Source organism: Furipterus horrens, unplaced genomic scaffold (assembly GCF_987537825.1).
Source record: "Furipterus horrens unplaced genomic scaffold, mFurHor1.1.pri manual_scaffold_6, whole genome shotgun sequence".
NCBI lineage: Eukaryota > Metazoa > Chordata > Mammalia > Chiroptera > Furipteridae > Furipterus > Furipterus horrens.
The window spans coordinates 192,146,501-192,167,451 of NW_028327176.1; the positions used below are offsets into that span (position 1 = coordinate 192,146,501).

At 55.1% G+C, this 20,951-nt stretch overlaps 1 protein-coding gene across 1 annotated transcript in view; it reads right to left on the reverse strand.

Moving 5' to 3' along the window:
- PDE10A (phosphodiesterase 10A) overlaps window positions 1-20,402 on the reverse strand; it is a 192,835-nt gene extending 172,433 nt beyond the window's left edge. The window contains exon 1 of the mRNA XM_090280712.1: window positions 20,280-20,402. Coding sequence (XP_090136838.1) covers window positions 20,280-20,328 — 49 coding nt within the window. The 5' untranslated portion in view covers window positions 20,329-20,402. The remainder of the gene's footprint in view (window positions 1-20,279) is intronic.
- Between the last annotated feature and the right edge of the window lie 549 nt (window positions 20,403-20,951).

A 20,951-nucleotide genomic window follows, 5' to 3' on the forward strand; every position in this document is an offset into this window, starting at 1 on the left:
GCGGACCAAGAACGGGGAGAAATACATTCAAACCAGTCGAGAAGTTACAGTGCAATGGGGACCCTTCGGCTGAATTGCGGCCGAGCCCTGACGTACAGGGGAGGCAGAGGAGGCTTACGGGCGTTTGCCTGGGAAACGGCACGACGAGTCATAAACGGCACAAGGACAGCCTCGTTCCGCTGCTCACAGCTGCGGGCCCACCTCCGCCCCGCTCTGGGTGAGCAGACACCGTCGGTCCTGTCATTTCATCGCTGCTGGGTCGTCCGTGACCCCGTTCTGCTGCCTCTCTCACAGCTGCTGGGATCCAAGCGTGTGACCACGGGTACCCCGAGGGCCCGCGGTGACCTGGTCCACCCCCCAGAACAGGCCACACTGGGGAAGAGATGCTGCTCACAGGTTTTCCGTGCGTCCATGGTAAATCACCCTTCGGGGGCAAGAGGCTCAGGCTTTCCTGAAGAATAAACAATAAGCCTCTTTTCCCTCCTTAATCCCTTCACCCCCCGCACCCCTCCCTTCTGACAGCGGCGTTCCCTGCACCCACGAGTCTGGGGGGAGGGGGTGAAGTAGGTGAGAGGGTGAAGCAAACCAACAACCACAGAACAGACCTCACAGACGCTGACGACAGGCGGCGTGGCGGTCCCCAGAGGGAGACGCGGGCGAGTGGTGATGGGAGGGAATCTGGCTTCGGGAGGTGAGCACACAGGACTGGGCTTGCTGAGCTCCCCCCATCGCTGAAGCCGTCACATTTAAACACCTTTGTTGTTATCTCCTGGGGGCCACAGCAAGGTCACGCTCCGGCTGAGGTCAGCGGGTGTGTCCCTGTCCCTGCAGGTCCCAGCCAGCGGCCCTGCGGTTTGCTCCCGCAGACACCACACTTCCCGCTTTTGCATTTGTGCTGACATTGCCTGTTTGGTGGCCTGGTGCCCCCTCCCCCCCACGGCCCCTGGCCCCGGGACCGGAGTGCTGGGCAGAGACCAGGCCGGCACGGCCGTGTGTGTGATGCTGAGCATGCCTCCCGGCAACAGCACGTGCGTTCACAGCACAGGTACCCAAGACCGCCAGCCACGCTCACTACAGGTTTCCAGAGGCTCAACAAGTGTCCACAGTGGTGCCTGGCAGTCCTTCACGGTACCCACTGCGGGTGCCCAACCCTGCCCGCAGCGCCCGCCGTGGGCACGTCACCCCTGCAGTGTGTCCGCCCTCCTGCCATCTGCTCATCAGCGCCCACTCACACTCTCTCACACACACACTCACACTCACACACTCACACACTCACACACACTCTCTCACACTCATACACACTCTGACTCACACTCACACACACTCACACACTCTCACACACACTCACACTCTCTCACTCACACTCACACACACTCATACACACATTCACACTCTCTCACACACTCACACTCTCACACACTCATACTCTCACACACAGACACACACACTCACACTCACACACACTCACTCTCACACACACATACACTCGCACACCACACACACACTCACTCTCACACACACTCACACTCACTCACACACACTCACTCTCACACACACATACACTCACACACCACACACACACTCACTCTCACTCTCACACACACTCACACACTCACACTCTCACTCACACACTCACACTCTCACACACACACACTCACTCACTCACACACACTCACACTCACACACTCTCTCACTCACACACACTCACACACATTCCTCTCACACACTCACACACACTCACACACACACACACGTCCCTGCTGAGACCCCAGGAAGCTAACTGTGCAGTCCCACTTGTCCACACGTGCCGTGGGCACCCGTGACACAGAGGTACGCATCGAGGTGTCCTTAACTGAGATTCTGCTTCTGACAGTGGCCACGCTGCGCGAGAGGGGGCCGGGCCTGCCTGCTGACTGTGATGGCAAATGAAATAAGAAGCACCTGCCTGCTGGTCAGCATTGGTCAAAGACAGAACCCCTGCTTTTCTCTGGGAAAACTTATTGCGTATGTTCCCGAAGGCTTTTCCAGGGGACCGTTCCAGCCTGTTCTCATGCATCCCGGCATCCCAGGAGCGGCTCCCCAGGATGCAGGGCCTGGAGTGGGACGGGGGTGGGGCACGGGCAGAGAGCAGAGCCCCAGCCAGGCACCCGCTGACGCAGGGACCACCGCTGCGGATGCCGAAGCGATCAGAGCGCGTCTGCCCGCGGGCAGTGAGGAGAGCACCCAAAGGAGCCGGTGATGCTCTGTCATTTAGACACACAAAATGCTAAAGTGGCATCTCGGCTCTCCTACGCTTGGTTCGGTGTTAGACAGGGGCGGGCAGAGCCAGTGAGAAAAGCCGACAGAGAAGCCAGTAGTAGCACCAGGAGAGCGCACAGATGGACAGGCAAACTGACAACCAGTTCTGTTCGTGGCTCGGGGCGCTTCGAGAGTAATCAGGCCACAGCCAAAGCATCAGCGGTGATACTCGTTTATGAACCAGCAGCAGGTCACGGTCAGAGTGTTGGCTCCTACTGCACCTTCCTCGGCTGCTTTTCTTTCACCCCCGTGACTGAGACTTTGTGCAGAGGCTCACAACCCTGGTGTAAACTATTGAACTTCTCCCTGAATTTTATTCCTGATGTGTAATTATATTTTTGCTCTATTGTTGTTCTGTTAAACCTCTTTATAGATAGAAAAAAAAAGAAACAGAAAAACAATAGGAGGACAGTGTTAAAATGAGGAAATCCAGTTTATGAGCCTAATTGCTTCTGTGGACAAGGACTGGAAGGAGGCCCCGCGTTCCGGCTCAGTGGTGGCCCCTTGGGGGTGGGGCTGGAAACCAGTGAGGATGCAGAGCTGCCTCCTAACCAAATACCGTCCCCGTCTGACACGTGCATGGCCATGCCCGCGGGCAGGCGTGTCTGTCCATGAGAAGACGCCCACCGTGGACGCACTTCGCACACACCACGGTGAGAGCACACCTTTCCTCGTCCCCGGGGAGGAGCCCTGGGCGCGGAGGCCGCTCGGGTTTGGAGGCTCAGCCTGCGAGACTCCGGGGCCCTTGGCGTTGGTCACTGTGCGTGACGGATGAGCAGAGCTCAGCGAACACGCCTGATCCGAGTGCCCCGGGAGTCAACTCTCCCGAAATGTCACCGCTGTCTGTTGTGTGAGGTCTTTTAAGGTCCTTGGCTGGACGCGTCCTCTCGCGGCCGCTCCCAGAGGCGCCCTGGCCGGCCGCGCCCCAGCGCCTGGCTCTCTGGTTTTGTTGAGAACATTAGCGTGAGTGCTGACTTCTTGCAGTGACAACACTTTAAATTATACTCTAGGAGGGCAGACTACAACACTCTCTAAAACAAAAGGCTGTAAAATGCATGTGGTAGGAATAAAGAGTTGGAAAGTGATGGGGAGAAGGAAAGATGTGGGTCACAGAGAACAGTTGTCGTTAAAGCTCAAGGTGCCTTAACACTAACGGACTGAGCGATAATATCATGTAAGTAATGTTGACCAATGTTTTGTAATATGTGCCTTTTGATACTTACAGGACATGAATGCTTTCACAACCCCTGCCAATTTTTATATATTATTCTGGAGGGTAATTCCTAGGGGAATCCACTATCTTCTGTGTATCCCCACTATACAAGTTTTTGCTGAGCTTCATTTCCTTTAGGTTATATTATAAAAACAATCTTTTTCCAAAATTAAAAACTGCAGTATAACCTTGAATATGGCATTCAACATATACATGCACTCATCCTACAATAATGAGATTAACATATGCTTTTTGGGGGATGTGGCCCTCTAATCTAGAATCATAAATGTGTTGGGTGTTGAAAAAGCAATATGAACTATAGAGAACGACAGCCAAAAAAGGAAATGTAACTGAGCTACATTTGATCTAGAACAATTTCTGAGTAAAACCTTTGAGTCATTAAGAAGTTCACCTCGTGTGAGACGAACACAGATCCACGGGTAGCACTGAGTGTAAAGTGAATGCTGGACCAGAAGCATCAGTTGTGTCAAAGCAACGGTCATAAACACATGTGCTTCAGCTCAGAGAGCAGAACATGTTTTACTACCCTGTCACCTTTTATACAGTCACACGAGTCGGCCCCTACTATATATTTCAGTTGAATTACTGATTTTTAAAGACCTGTCAATGAACCAGCGCCATACTGGCTAGATAAGAATCATCCAAGGAGTTTATTATAAATAAATTCACCTGAGTCTCTCCCCAACACTCCTGAATTGGAATCCTTGTGGGGAGAGTCCAGGAATAAAAAAAAAAAATGCATGTGGTAGGAAAAGAAATGGCTGTTTTTTCAATCAAATCATAAATTATGTTTGCATTTGTCCTTGCACTTCCCGCATTTTGGGGTAAGTGCTTTTTAGAACGCCCCTCCGCCCCCCGCCCCAGAGCACCCTGGAGGGATGTTAGCCATCTGGAGGCGAACCCACAAGTTCTCGGGAGCACGTTGAGCCTCCAGTGGTCTCAGGGCCATCAGCATCCCTCCCAGGGGGACGCAGACGCTCACCTGGCACCACCCCCCACACCCTGAGAACTCCGGACCTGCGGAGCCCCCTTCTCCGGGAAACGCTGTGTGTGGGCTCCAGGAAAGTTCTGGAAAATGCAGGCTCGTTTGATGTGAAGGAGAGGACAGGGATGACAGGACGAATCGGTGGTTCTCCAGAACATCCTAAAATACGCCCATTCCAAGTCACGGCGCACCCACAGCAAGTGGGAGCAGGCCGTTTCCCATGGCCGGGTCTGCCCTCCGACACCCTCAGGTGCTCCTGCACCGGCCTCGCCTCTGCCTTCCTGCCCTGGGAAGCACCTGCGCGCCACCCCCCCTGTACCCCGCCCCCAGGCAAGCCGCTGCCTGGAGGAGGGGCCTTACATACCTTACAAAGATTTCTTAACGATGGAATCAAAGTTACCAAACCGAGGGACCCTGACACCGTCCTTCAACATAAAGATGAGGGGCACGACCTTGCGCTTCGCTCTGCCAAGAGGAGAACTGCCAAGAGGAGGAGCTCGGAAACGCGAGGTTCCTGCTCAGGAGCCCCACCCCCGCCCCTCCCCCGCAGCGAGACAAACCTGAAATACTGCCGGACCAGCTGGCCTTTCCCCGGGGTCCCTGAGCAAGATGCCCCTTGCAATGCCGACGCTCACTTGTGTGCTGGTGGCACCAACTTTAAACGGCCTCTCCCTCCAGGCGCACAGCCCAGAGGCTGACGATCGTCTGCGCAGGGACCGCGTCCGGCTGGCCCGTCCTCGCTCACCGCGCTCCTACGGTGGCAGGACAGGAGGCGGACGTCGCAAAGCATTCCCGTTTGTTATTTTTATTTCAAATCAGTTATGTTTTTTAAATTTAAAGTCATGCGTTAAACAATCGCCCCCACCACCACCCGGCACGGCTTAGGCAGCACTTGCGCGGAGTGTGGCACAGAAGGACAGAAATGAACGCGCGGCATTTGTGTAGAACTCACATAGGTGTTACGACCTCCCAGGTCCGGCTTTAAATGTTGGCTTTTCCGCATACTAGCGGCATGGCCCTGGCGGAGCCACGTACCCGCTGTGGCCGACCAGTGTCAGGGCCTTGAAGGTGGCCAGAAGCACACTAACCCCGGGCGCTGTCTCCAAGGTGCCCGGCACACAGTGGGGCCTCAACAGCTGCAGAGACGCCCCAGCGCTCACTCTGGGGAAAGTCCACGCTCCGCGACACGCGAGGCTCTGCAGCCATTCGAAGACATCCGCAGGCAATCGTGCGTTTCTTGGGAAGGGACATGGCTCGTTTGTCTTTCTCTGGGGACGCGAGTGCGATCGGTGTAGTGTCGGGTGTCTGTGCCACGCGAGAGCCCGCCGTCTCCCGTGGGTCGCACAGCAGAACCGGCAGAGGCAGGATTTGAGCAGCAGTCTGCATTGCACCCAAGCCCACGATTCCTCCTCCATGAGCCCCCTCCCTCTTCCAGGTGAGACGAGGTGGCCTGCGCGCCCCTCCGCGCCTGCAGGGACCGTGCGGCACGTGCGCAGACTTCCCAGGGCATCACAGAGTCCCGTCCCCACGGCCCAACAGAAGATGAACAGTCCTGCTTGGCCGCTCGGTCCGCCTTCTCCTGGCACCTTTGCACGGGTCGCCGCCGTCCTACCTGCCCGGCCCGCGGGCGCCCCTGCATCCAGCTGGCCCTCCCCCAGCTCCCCTGCTTGGCAAACCCGAGGGAGCACTGGGGGCAAGAGCCCCCAGGCTGGGGCACCTGCGGACTGGCTGGCTGCCTGCAGGGTCCTCGGGCTGCGCGGCAGCCCCCTCTCCTGCCGCCCACGGGCTCTGAAGTCCAGAAACTCTCCCAGCACCCACGGCTCCTGGGCAAGGGCACCGGCTCCTCCCCAGCCCCTGCTTCCGGCCCCGCCCGCCCTTCAGCGGCGACTCTGGCTCACAGGCCAGCCCCGGAGCCCCCCTGAGCCCGGCTGCGCCAGGAGCTCCCCAGTGGCTGCCTCCCCTGCCTGAACCTCCCAGCGCAACCCCCTGCGTGGCCCGCGGCAGCCTGGCCGCTTGTCGGCTGGGTTGTAAACTCTGAGTCGTCTGATTTACCACTTACCCATGTGCCCACCACCTTAAAACAAGCCCTCGGCAAGTCCTTCCTGAATGGATGGATGTTAATTACCTCATTTACACTCGTGAACGCACAGCCAACGAGCCGATGAGCAGGCGGCATACCCATCCCCTGACGTCCTTACAATAGGTCCCTTTTTGCTCAGTATTTTTAGGTTAAAAGATGTGCTCTTTAAAATTATTTAACTCATAGCAGGACTAGCCCTCAAATGGAGATCGGAGTCCTGGTCTGTTCCCTGGAGTTCACAAATGCTCCTGGAAAGACACAGCTGGCAGGAGCCCTCCTAGGGTCAGAACATCACATGTGACTGCAGAAGTTTTTCCTTCCAAGTAGCCAGAATTTGTTTGGATTTGTCTGTGAATCCATTCATGCCCCAGGGTGTTATTGAGAAGACCTCGCCAGTCACCAGCAAGGCAATTAGTGGAGTCTAACAGCTGTCTGGGGTGGAGGACAGCAGGAAGGGAGCCCCAACCACAGGTGCCACTGTCACCCCAGGGTGGCTGGGGGCAAAGCTGAAGCTGTGTCTTCCTGAGGGGCAACAGCAGAGGCTTACGCTGCGTGTGTGTGTGTGTGTGTGAGAGAGAGAGAGAGAGAGAGAGAGAGAGAGAGAGAGAGAGAGAGAGAGAGAGGGAACAGGCTTCACTAAAATAACCCAGCCAGTACAAGAACAAACAAATAAGCAGGTACAATAACAAGTTCTGGGTGGAGGGAGAACCAGTATCCAGAGTTGCTACAATACATTATCTAAAGCGTCCACTTTCCAACAAAAAATCATGAGTCGTGTAGAGAAACAGGAAACCACAACCTACACACAGGAGTTTGGAGGGAGAGAAAGCAAAAAATAAATAACAGGGACTGTTCCCATGAGAGTGAACAGATTCCAAAGCAGTCATAAATATTCCAACTAAAGGAAATCATAATTAAAGACTGAGGGAAGGTCTCATGACATTATTGCATCGAATAAATCAATAAAAGAGAGAAATTATGAAAAATAAAAAGGTGGACATCATAGAGTTGAAAGTAAGTAATATTGACCAGAGAGCTCAGTGGTAAATGTTAACTAGCGGAAGAAAAACTGGCAAACCTGAAGACACTAACAGAGATCAAGCAACCTAGATAGAAAAATTAATAAAGAAAACTGAGCAGGGCCTCACAGAAAGGTGAAATACCATTAAGCGTACCAGCTTACAGTAATGAAAGAACCAGAGAGAGAGCTAGAAAAGTAAAGAAAAAGCCCAGGCTGGGGTGGCTCAGTGGACTGAGCACCGGCCTGTGAACCAAAGGATCCCCGGTTCGATTCCCAGTCAGGGCACATGCCTGGGTTGCAGGCCAGGTCCCCAGCTGGGGGCATGTGAGAGGCAACCACACATGGATGTTTCCTTTTCTCTCTGTCTCCCTCCCTTCCCCTCTCTCTAAAAATAAATAAATAAAATCTTTTTTTAAAAAGTGAAGAAAAATATTTAAATAAGTAATGGCTGATCATCCCCAGTTTACTGAAAAACAATGACCAGTAACCTACACCCCTAGGAAACTCAATGGACTCAAACTTTCACAAACTCAGAAACCCACAACCAAACACATGATGGTAAAAAATGCAAAAATCAAAGACAGGGATAAAATCTCAAAAGCAACAAGAGAAAAGTGAAGCACATACAAGGGGACCCCAGTAAGTTAACAGCTGACTTCTCAGAAGAAACATTGGAGGCCAGAAGGCAGTGGAATAACATATTCCAAGAGTTTAAAGAGGAAAAAAAAATCTGTCAACAAAGAATTCTATATCCAGCAAAGATATACTTCAAAAATAAAAACAAAAATAAAAATAAATAACATATTTTCCCAAAGCAAAAACTGACATAATTTAGTGTAGCAGATCTGCTTTATGAGAAATTCTAAAAGAAGTTCTTCAGGCTGAAGACCGTAGTTCAAATCCACATGAACAAAGATCATCAGTAAAACTAGACACATAATTATAAAAGACATGATAAATGCATATTTTCCTTTTTTCTTCACTCGCTTAAAAACAATTGTTAACTAATTGTATAAAATAATATGTATATAATGTATTGTTGGGCCTGTAACATATAGAAACATAATAGACTTATAATATACTTGCCAATAACAGCACAAACTAAGTGGGTGTAGCCAAGTTGTAGTTGCTCAGGAAATGATGACAGATGGTAAAGGAATAATTATAAGAATGTACTGTTAGGTTTCTAATAAAATTAACATAATGTGTATGACAATAATACAGTAAAAGGGGGGGAAGAGTCAGACCTGTAGAGGAGTAACATTTCCATATCTCACTTTAAGCCAGTAAAAATTAAAAGCTGCTTCTGATAAGATGTAAGCATTAAAAAGTAATCATTAAAAAGTAACTCAAAATATACAGTGACCGCTACACACACACTAAAACGGCTACTATCAAAACAAAACACAGCGAGTAAGAAATACTGAAAAGGATGTGGAGAAACCAGAGGGGCCTCTGCTCATTGCCAGTGGGAGTGTACAAAGTGATGCAGCAACTGTGGGAAGACACTTGGCGTCTCCAAACTTTACACGTTTGTGTCTACACACGAAATAAGCAAAAGCAGGGGCTCAGACGGGCATTTGTGCACCTGTGTTCGCAGCAGCCAAAAGGGGGAAACAACCCACGTGTCTGCGGATGGATGGATGGATGGACGGACTTTTAAAAACCTGGTCGATGTGTACAGTGGAACAGTATTCGGGAGGGTTAACAAAATACATGCTCATGCTGTGTATGTTTTACTGCAACAAAGAAGAACTCACTGCGACTGTGGGAAAACAAGGAGGACACATCCCAGTGTCACTGAGTCACGCCTCCTGCTGAGCAGCGTGAGTATTGGTTCCCACCAACCTCAGAACAAGCACCCCAGGAAATTATTTTATTCCTCAGGCTTGGTTTTGTTAAGTTGATCTCATTAAGTGAACCCCCCTTTCCCTTCAATGTCCTGGCTTCCTATTATTAAAACTAAGGGCACGTTTCCTCAGCAGCTGAGTACTTGCGAAGTCGATCGCTCTGAATGCCTCCCCGACACAGCGGGGTGACTGCTCAGTAAGGCCGCCAGCTGCTCAGGGCACCCGTGGTTCCAGTTAGCAATTTCTTCTGTCTCTGCAGAGACACTTAGGTTAAGCCTTAAATTCTAGTCCACTTTCCAGCATTACAAATAATAAAAACGGGGACAAACATTTCTAATAAAGGCCACCACTCAAGAAGAAGGCAGGAAGCCTGAGCGGGGGAAATATAGGGGGACACTACTTGGTAACCATAAATGTGGGGGGTGGTCTGGTATAGTGGAGAGAGAGAGGGGTCTGAAATCAGAGAGACAAAAAGACAGAGTGAGAAAAATCACTAGCACGATTAAAATGTCACGTTAGAAAATACACTCTCAGTATCAAAGAGAGCAGTAAAGGGGAAATAGAGGCACGAAAGCGACACGGGATACAGAGAGAACAGAAAACAAAACGGTCGACATACATTCAACTGTCAGTAACAACATTAAATGGGAATGGATCACACAATCCAGTCAAAGACAGGGACTGTCAGACTGGTAAAGAAACACCCAATGACTTCTTGTCTGGAGAAAACACACTTTGCAACCAAAGATTCAAATAGACTTTTTTTTAATGGATGACGGAGATATATCACACTAACAGCAACCATGAGAAAGCTGAAGTGACTAAACTAATATCAGACAAAATAGGTTTTTAAACAAAAAAAAAATTGTACTAGAGAGAAAGAGGGACATTTTATCACAATAACTGTTCAGTCCATCAGGAGCTAAAAGCATTCAAATGCATGCACCTAACAACAGAGCATCGAAATACACGAGCGAAAACTGACCGAATTGAAGAGAAATGGACCTGCATCCCCCAGTTTCAACAGTGAATAGAACGATGAGGCGGAGGATCACCAAGGAAACAGGACACCCGAATATCACTGTAAAACAAGTTGATCTAACTAATATCTACAGAACACCCCACCTAACAGAAATCAATAACATGGAGAAATTTGAAAAACTCACAAATTGGTGAAAATTTAACCACATGCTTTCAAACAAGGGACGGGTCAAAGAAGAAAGAGAAAGGGAATCAGAAAATACTTCAGGACGAGTGACGGTAAAGACATGTCGTGCCAAACCTGTGAGACGCACGTGAAGCTGTGGGCACAGGGAGACTCACGGCTGTGAGTGCCCGCGTTAATCAAGCAGAAAGCTCTCAAATCAATAACCTACCCTGACAGCTTAAGACACTGGGAGAAGAAGAACACACCAAACCAAGGACAGAAGAAGAGAAATCAGAGGCTAGAGAGGAAACTGATGAGGCAGAGGACAGAGGCACGGGAGAGGACGTCGGAGGAGCCAGACCCGGCGCACAAATGTTTATGGCAGCATTATTCTCAACAGGCGAGAGGTGGGAATAACCCGACGTCCCTCGGCCGGTGATCAGATGAACAAGGGTGGTATGTCTATAAAACAGAACGTTATCCACGCATAAAAAGGGCTGAAGTACCAACACAGGCCACAACACGGACAGACCTTGAAAGCATTCTGCTGCATGAAAGACACCAGCCACAGAAGCCCCCACTTGAGGATCCCACTCGTGTGAAAGTCCCGCGTGAAAAGCTCTACAGAGACAGGAAGTAGGCTGGCAGCTGCTCCAGGCCGGGGAGGGAGGGGCGGCGGAGCAGAGAGAGGGCCAAGGGCCTGAGGTTCCTCTCGGAAGTGATGAAATTGTTCTCACATTCGCTGCGGGGATCAATGCACACGTCTACGAAGAGGCCAAAAATCATAAAACATTACGCTTCAAATGGGTACATTCTAGCTCAGCGCAGCTCTGTCACCTGTCCCGCTGGTTCCGGACATCGGCACACACGGAATGACTCTTTCATGTACCCTTTTTGTGAGTAACATCATACGGAATAGAGAGAATTTGGAGGGGAAAAAATTAAAATGTCATTTGTCACCCAATATATGGTGTAGATTCAGAAATGGGGAGAATGAAGAGGTCAGATTTGAAGTTAATTAACTTAGACGCAGATGACGCAGTATATCCTGAACCACTTCATGCCCAGTTTTATAAGAAAAAGGCTTAGCGTTCGTCACGCTCAGGGTGAAATCCCATCTTCCGGTGGCCACGGTATTTACGAAGCATTCATCGCAAGAAGAATTCCATCACCGGGTTATCTTTGATTTCGAAACAACACGTACATGACGCAACCTACAAGGCTCTGTGCACCCCTAGGAGGCCCCCTGAGAAAAGTGGGCACCTTCTGTTAAGTAGTTTCTCCCTAGAGGGTGGAGGCATCCTGCCGGTGATCCACGGGCGGAGCTGGGGAGGGCGCGTGAGGCTTTCCCAGCCTGTGTGGGACAAGCGCACCGGCCGCACCGGCTGGGGAGCTACAGGGTGTCCGGCTTATTATTTCTGAGGACAGAGTCCCAGACCCTAATTCTGATTTTTTTGTTTGTTTGTTTCATAGCGTAGAGTGAGTGACTCAGGGAAATGCGCCGCCCGTGCAGAAGAAACAGCTCCGTCCCAAAGCACCCACCATGCTGCAGATACACGGAAGGAGGGACACTTTGTTCAAACAAAAGGCCCTGACTTCAGGGCCTAAGTGTGAGATCCTGGCAAACAGTCAGGCTCGCCCCAGATCCACCCCCCCACACCGCTTTCCCCTGTTCCAGGGGCTCCCTGATGCAACCCACCCAGCTGCATCGTTGGTCATGGTGCCTCTGGGCCTTCTGCAGGGGCCTCTCCTTTGTCCTCTGGGCTTCTGCAGAAGCAGAGACCCAGCAACACAATGGGTCCCTGCCACTTCTCTGTCCCTCCCAGGGGCATTCCACCCTGTGCCTGGGCAGGGTGGACTAGATGTTTGCTTAGACCCCACAACAACTGTGTGGGTGAATTTCTGACCTGTTCCAACACGGCTCGGCACTGGGGACACGGAGCTGAGGGAGACGGCTTCTTTCTGCCATCGGGCAGGTCACAGTCTGGAGCGGAGGCAGGGGACCAGTGGCGGAACAAGCAGGGGTCAGAACAAGCTATTGGCGGGGTGGGATTGGGGGGGTGGGATTGGGGGGGTGGGCGGGGGGTGGGATTGGGGGGGTGGGATTGGGGGGGTGGGCGGGGGGTGGGATTGGGGGGGTGGGCCCCTCCCCCTCCCATAGGCGTGGGGAAGACTTGCGCCCTGGGCTGCAGAAACAAAGGGAAGAGAACTTCTCCCCTGGAGGGGTGCTCTCAGAGGATGGGGGGGACAGAAGTGTTGGTGTTGCAGCTCAGGGCCGGGCGGGCGAGGCTGGGAGGGGGTTACAGGCACTCTCCCTCCAGGGGACGCCACGCTCGGCCCTGACGGGGCAGCCCCCTGAGGGGCCGGCGCGGGGTCAGGGGGGGTGAGCGCAGAACACGACCCGAGACCCTCTGCTGAAGGACAGGCCTCGTGCCCAGTGGTGCAGAGCAGAGAGCGGGCACAGACTCTAAATGGAATTTTCTAAAAGCACCCGGCCCTCTCCCTGCTTCCGCCTGACAGTGGCCACTGCTGTGTCCCAGTGAAGCCAGACCACGCTCGGCTGCTGACGTCAATGGGCCTCCTGCCTGAGCCAGGACCTCGCAGCCGCCCGAGGGCCAGATCTAATCTCTGGCATGCGGGCTGGCAGCTCCCCTGGGATGGCATTGCCCTTCTGGGGACACCTGTACAGACAAGCCCCGCAAAGAGGGGGGAGCTTTCCAGCCACGTTTCAGAAACGTATCTGAGTGTCAGGAAGTGGGCTGCTCAGGTCAGCTGACTCGCTGCAGCAGCGACAGTGGGTGGCAGGCTCCTGGCCGCGCTGAGCTGGCAAGCGTGACAGAAGCCCGGGGAGCGAGGGCAGACCGAGGCCTCGGGTGACCTGAGCTGGCAGCGGGCCTTGCGCCCGAGGAAGCTGGAGTTTCCACGTCACGGGAGGCATGAACCCGCCGCCCACGGCCCCTCCAGTAACGCCCTCTCGCTGTCTGACCTGCAGCAGAACCAGGGAGCGCGGGCCTCCGACAGCCTCCCTCCCAGGAGAGCTCCCAGAACCGGGTCTCGCCCTGGGAAGCGTCAAACACAGGAACCCGGTCACCAGGCGATGGTGCTGCAGGGCCCGGGGGCTGCCAGGCCGGCCGCCCTCCTGCCTCCCGCACGAGCTGGAGCTCACCGCAGGCACACTCGGACGTGAAGCCCGCACTCCCCCGGAAGCCACTGCGCAGAGGGGGCTTGGGCTGCGTGGCCGGGGCCAGGTTCCTGGGTCGTGGCAGCGCCGCAGGTAACAGTTCCCCATCAGACGGCACCGCCGCCCTCTCCGGAGTCTAACGGGGCGCGTCACGCTCTGCAGCCTCGGTGTCTGACGCCCGGGGTCAGGTCCGGGGCAGCGGTGGCCGTGGTCCTGACTTAGCAACGCCGTGGCCAGTGGCCGGAGCTGGGGCCTGGGGCCCACTCAGGTGGCGCTCCAGCCTCACCCAGGCAGAGGCTGTGGGAGGGAACCCAGGCCCCCACCGGGCGTGAGAGACCGAGGGGCTTCGCGGGCCAAGCCGTACAAGGAGCGGGAGGACACGCTCAGCTGGGCTGCCGCGGCCGCTCCCGCAGGTCGGTTCACCGCCCTCCCTGCCCCCCACTCGGGGGTCCGAAGAAAGACAGCGTGTGGCGGGGACGGGGCCCCAGCTCCGGACTTTCGGAAGGAATCCAACAGTCTCTGTGGACGTGGAGTTCAAGGAGCAGGGACACGCGCTGAGACCGCAAATAAGAAACGTCACCCATTCGAAAGCCCGGACACTCGCTTCCGTTCGCTGAGTTCCTCTGAAGGTCACGCTGTCCTGTGCGCTTGGCTTTATAAAGCTCAGTCTTCAGACCCTGACCTTCCACGGAACGTCTCGTCTCCCTGACCCCATCCGGCCCCTTCCAGGTCCCAAACCACCACTCCTTCCCAGCAGCTGTCCGGGACCCCTTCACGGCCCCCCTCCTGGGCCCTCACCCATGGCGATGGGATGGCGGGGGGCCGAGGAGATGACCAGGGCCAGCCAGCCGTGCCTCCTCCTTCTGAAATCCCTTGAGGTTCTCTGAGCAGGAGTATTGGTGGCCAGTCCCACAGCGTAAGGAAGCGACTTCCCAAGTCAAGTCAGGCCACCGGGAAGTATGAGTGGGGCAGTCAGCAGCAGGAGTGGGCAGCCATGGCAAACGCGGCTTCTCGCACTTTCTCCTACACGCAGCCAAACAGACACACCCGGCCCCCCGAGGACGAGTGAGCTCGGCTGCAGCAGTCGCGTGCGGTACGCTGTCCCTGACGGAGAAGTTCCTGATACGCGTGGGCACGGGCTCCCGTCCCCAGGCTCTGGGCCAGCAGACACGTGGGTGTTGTTGGCTGGGGTCCTCCAACACTCCCGGCTGCCAGAGGAGCAGGCGCACCCACTGTGACGGCTTTGGAGGGCCGCGGTGCTCCCTCCGAGAAAGGGAGACAGTGTGACGTTGGGGAAGGACCGGGAGGAAGAACGCAGGGGATCCACTTAGACTAGCACCCAGCCAACACCCCTGTAGCCGCGCACTGAGGGAGGGCGCGCGTGGCCAAGACAACTTCAAGGAAAGCCGGCCGCAGGGGTGGCAGGGAGGGACTCTCCCCTGCAGCCTCGGCTTTCTTTGTACGAGGTGCTTTCCAGGAAGAGTCCACAGAGAGTTTCCATACATTATCCTACTTGTCACCACAAATTCACCATCACACCTGCAGATTCGCCATCACACCTGCACATCCGCCAATGTGTTAACCACCACAGAGGGAGGAAAAGAATCAATGAGATTTAATCAAAACAATAAATAACGAAAGTCCAAAAGCCTGTTGATTAGACCCTGTGAACAGGTTTCGCGGAACAGGAAATCCCCCTTTTAGTTGATTTGTAGGAGAAGAGGGAGGGGTTAAAATGAACACACGAAGGGATGGGGAACCACACAGATAAGCAATCACACGTTTCCTGTTACGCACGAGGCTACCTCACCCTCTCGCTCACGGAACACAAAAAGGACACGCTGTGAAGACGTAACCAATGGACGCCCTCATCCCTTGAGGAGAGCCCACAGCCAAGTCCTCGATCGCGGATCCGTGGTTTCCCAGCATCCCCCGGGTCAGCTCGTTTCCGTCTCTGCCTGCTGGCTCCTCGCTGTGGAGGCCGCCCCTCCCCACGGCTGAGCCCGCGGTCCCTCGTGCTACTGCCCAGGGCGCAGAGCTCATCCGAGAGCAGCCGGCTCTCCCCGCCTCACCAGCCCCGCACTGCAGTTTTCCGTGTGGTCCTCGCCCCCGCAGAACGCGCGTGCCACCCCCACAACACCCAAGGTGGCACCTATGGGCCCACAGGGATTCCTGTGACGCTTTCTGACATAAGACCTCCTCCGCTAGACGGATTGTTTGGGACGTCATTGTGTTTCCCGGTGGCATGGCACCCCATGCAGACTAGGACTCCAAAAACCGCCCTTGGGTGGGGGCGCAGACGGCCTGAATTCCAGGGATTGTTCGGGTAACTCGGTGAAATGCAATTACCTTACCGCAAACTCCACTGACTGCACGCAGACTCTCAGCTGGGGAATCATTCATGCGCGGCCGCTGGGTGTAATTCTTTCGGTATTTCAGACGGCTATGTAATGGAGGGAATAGATAACTTGGATGAAAGGCAAAATATGGAGTCTATTTTTTTAAAAAAGATTCCACATCTTTCAAAATATGACGCTTGTTTGTGTGCTATTCAGATGGTAACTACAGCAATCATCCGCGGATGACAAAGCCTTTGTTTCAGTGACGCGAGTCTTGTTTATTTGCATCCGTGACGTAAATCGAACCCTCCTTTCAAGAATCATTGTCGTCGCTCACACAACACAGGTAGGACAAGAGAGAAGGAGCAGCGGACAGGGCCGTGGTCCTCCACGAGCTGCAGGAAAGGGGGTGTTTGTCCTCCGGGTGGGGCAGCTGTCCTGGTACACTCAGAGCTCTGTCGGTGCCGGTGACAGAAGCACATCACAGGGAAACGCGGGGGAGGGCTCGCGTGGCGGCGTGGGTTCAGAAAAGCACATTCTAGCCGCGCCTGGCTCTGCGGAGCGGGGTGGGGGGACAGTCTGAGAAGCAAAAGCATCCCTGTCCGTGGGAAAGTGATCTTGACTGAGTGACCGGAGGGTTTCTGTGGCATCACTGCTGTCTGGATGAAACACCCCGCAAAGTATTCACTGCCCTTGGACTCCATTCTGGGCTCCCTAGAGAACCCCAGTGACTCTTCTGGGGCCCGAGATATCTCACGCTGGGTCACGGACAGGACACTTCCAGCTCCTAGGGAGGGACTACTGCCATTGTAAGTCGCTACGTTAGTGTTCTGATAAACACTTCAGGTGGCGGGCAGTCTGATATTTTGTTGGGTAATTGCTAATGAGCTGTTTCTGATCCTACTCTGGTAAAGACGGACTGACACAGAGGCAAAGTCACTGTCCCCCCTCACCACCCCGCATCCTGCCCCCTGATCTTAATAACTCCCTTCGGTCTCAGTGTTAACACTTCCTCTCCATTAAAACTCCAAAGATGGTGATTACGTCAGTACGTTTTGCTAAGAGCTTCCTGGCAGCCAAGGCAAAAGGGGAAACCTGGGTGATTGATTCCCATTACCTGAAAAATGGATCCCTTGGAAGCCAGTATTAGAAAATGTTCATTCAACATCTGAACTTTAGAAAAAGACTTCTATATAACGATTTTACCTGGTTCCATCCGAGGAAGAACAGGCTTTCAGAAGAGTCTTTAAAAGACAAGCACTTCGGAGCCTCAGCCCCAGGGCCATTCCCATCAGAGTAAAGGGCTCCCAAAGGACTGTCTTTGAACAGCGTCAACCCTGTAATCCTGTCTGGGAATGTCAGCAGCTAAAAGTTTGTTTCAAACCAGTTGTTTAAAACACAGGAAAGATTTCCCCATGAAAAAAGCAATTTTTAAATTGCTGAGGGGCGCCCCGAAAACCCTGGATCCCCCAAGTGCAGCCGACAGGGTGCTAACAGGAACTGGGGTAAGGCGTCCCATTTCCGTCCCTGCGCACGGGGCCAGCTTGCTCCAGGCCGCCTGCCACAGAGGCTCCCCAGCCCGGGCCTGGCCCTGCTGCAGAGGGGGGCTGGCATTGACCCCCTCCGCCCCCCACTACACTCCAGGCAGGGCCCCACTCACTGCAGGAGGGACACGGAAGCAGGACCCCAAGACCCCCCTCCCTCGTGGCTGCCAATGTTGGGAAGCAGCATCTCTGAGCCACTGGAGGTCACACCTGAAGGCGAACGCGCGCCGTGGTCCGAGGTCGCTGTGGTGAGGTGCAGAGCGCCCCTGGGGTCACCAGCCAGGCTCAGGGCCCCTGGCGCAGGGCTGCGGAGACCCGAGTCGCAGACGTCACACCTGAAGGGTGACTGCTGGCGCCTCTGTCGCCGTATTTTTGCGGTTGTCTGGGCTCCTTGTTCCCCGCTGACACTGCACTCTGCTGAGCAGCTGGGCTCGGCCCCTCGGTCCTCGCGGGCCCCCCCACGACTCCCATTCCCTGGTGCTTCAAGGGCACGGCCCCGCTTCTCCTACATTTTGCAGACCGTCCTGGAATCTCTTCTGACAGACACGTCTTCTGGTCCCCAACGAGCGTCCCCAGGGCAACCCCTCCCCCGCAGGTTCAGGGCAGCGCCACCCGGCAGGCATGATGGGGGTGGCAGCCACCCACCCCACGCGGCTGTGAGCCCTGGAGGTGAGGGTGTGACTGAGACGTGGGATTTCAATGACCTTGAACTGTAATGGCCACGCAGGGCACGTGGTGACCCAATAATGTGAGGGCGTTTGATTGGTTTCCACGCTGGAGGCGCAGTTGGCGCTGGGATTGCATGTGTGCGTGTGTGCCTGTCTGTCTGTCTGTCTGCAGCTTCCTGGTGCCCTTTACCCTCTGAGTGCTCCTAAGAGCAGGCAAGCGACCTTCCCTCGTGACCCCGGCTGCAAACACACATCCCCACTGGCGCTAGACCCTCCTGCCGTCGGGGGAGATTCCGCACCGGCGGGGCGCCGGCCGCCATTGCTGCGCGCAGGTTCAGGGGGTCCGCAGCCCCCATACTGAGAAGACAGACAACACGCCCACCCGAGGCCCAGCCCCCGCCGCCGCCGCCGCCCCCTCTTTGTTCTGTGCGCGCCCCGTGCTGGGCGCCACCTCCGCACTGCGTCCCCGCCGCTCTCGCGCTGCCCTGGGCCCTCCCGTGCCAAGCTCGCCCCCGCCGGCCGGAGCAGCTCTGGTCACGGTCAGCGCGGTCCCGTCCTGTCACCACGTCTTCGCCGTGCTCGTCACACGTGCCCATCTTCTCCTTGAAGCGCTTCCGCCTCCTCCTGGTTTCTGGGCCACCGCAGACCCGGTCCCCTCCTTCCTCTCTCCTTTGTGGCGGCACCTCTGCTTGCCCCCTCCCCGCGTTCTAAATGCCCCAGGGCGGCGGCTTGTGGCATCGCGCGCGCTCTCTCTCTCTCTCAGGCGCCTCCGCCCGAGCCACGATCAGAACACCCCCCCCCCCCACTGCCCCGGCTCCTGCCGGCCCCTCCCACCAGAGTCTCACACCCCCGTCCACCCAGCGTCTGCCATGCGTCTGTCAGAACGGGCCCTCGCTCTAGCAAACCCAAGGAACTGCCCTCAGCTCTCCCCTCCGCACATCTGCCCCTTCCCCGGGACGAAGAGCCCCCCCAAACCGGACACTCAGTGAGAGCATTCCCTTCCTCTCCTCCTTTGCTCCTGCTGTGGCATCTCCCACAGCCCCGCCAACCCGCCAGCCGTGCGCACGGAAGGCCCCCGACACCGCGTGCTGGCTTCTGTCTTCTGCTCCCCAACCCGACAGGAGCCCGTGGGGGCAGGGACCCTATCCCGGCCCTCACTGGACGCGCGGCACCAAGAGTGGGAGCAGCGCACAGCAGGGGCCACATCGCGTTTGCAGGGGAGCGAGTGAAGTCCGCCCTTGGGGCGCGCTCAGCGGGGCGGAGTCCTCTGCCGGCCCAGGGCAAAGTCCGTTCAGTTCGTATGAACGCACTGGAGACTGCTTAGAGGTTTTAAGTGTTTTCCTGCTATAACACACGCCTCAACATACAAACCGATCACTTCTAAAGTCGGCCACCACCTTCCCTGTGTTAGACACAGAAGCACACCTGTGTTTTATATGTGGGGAACTTTGTCTCCAAGGTTCTAAGAGCCTTATTTCACACACACACGCAAATAAGTAAAACAGGGACTTTTTGCTAAATATTTTGTTTAGCCATAGAAACTATCAGATGAAAGAAATATAAAAATTTGAGGTGTTGGAAATGCCCTGGCTTGGTAGTAATTGAGGATATTATACTTCACTGTATTAAATGGTTCCTTTGGCAGTAGCGTGAATCAAGAAGGTGTCTGAGCTAACCTCAAAAAGTAAACGAGATAAAAAGAAAGTAACAGTCACAGAAGTTCTCAAAACAGAAAAAAATAAAAGAGAAAACAAAGCCCCCCAGGAGTTTCAGAGAACTCACGTAGGGCCATTTCCGTGTTTCCGGACGCTAACCTAGCACAGAAGCCACAGCTCCCCAGCCACGGACAGAGTCCCCCCACCTGCCTGGGGGCCCCGCGCAGACCGGGACCGAGGGCAGAGAAGGGCAGGAGCAGGCGGCCGCTCTCGGTACCTGATGCGTTGCAGGAGTCGGGGCTGCCTTCCGCCGGCTCATGGCTCATCGGCTCCCGGGTGTCTGCCCTGCTCCTCGGGCTCAGCAAGGCGGGTCCTCTGCTCGCACTTTTAAGTGTGAAGGGGGCACCTGGAGAGAACAACAGGACGCGCTGTTAATGTCAACTCCTGCTGAAAGGTCCTCTGTGGTCGGGCACGTCCCTGGAGTCTCCAATCACGGACATAAGACAGCGTGACCAGGGCTTCAGTTGACCCCCCATGTAGGGGGTGTACCCACAAACCCGCACAAACAGGCTCAGGGCCCCGAGGGCCAGAAACTTGCATTAGTGAGAACACGCGCTGACCGTGGCTGTTGACGGGGCTTTAAGGATTAGACTTGACCTGGGAGATTTCCTGAGGGGTTCAAGGTCATCCTGCACCACCCAGGACCCCTAACCGGACCCGAAATGCAGGGACGGGGAGTGTGTGTGTGTGTGCGTGTCGCTGGGGTGGGCGAGGAGATGGGGGTGCCGGGGTTGTGTGGGCTGACACAACGCGGACCACGTCCCGCTGCGCTGCGAGCTCTGCAGAGCCACCCAGGAGTGGCGCTGGGCCCTTGGTCACCGGTGGGCCCCAAGCACGTTTTTGCGACCCAGAGATGTCCGGGGGCTGACGGGCTGACGTCAGCTACTGT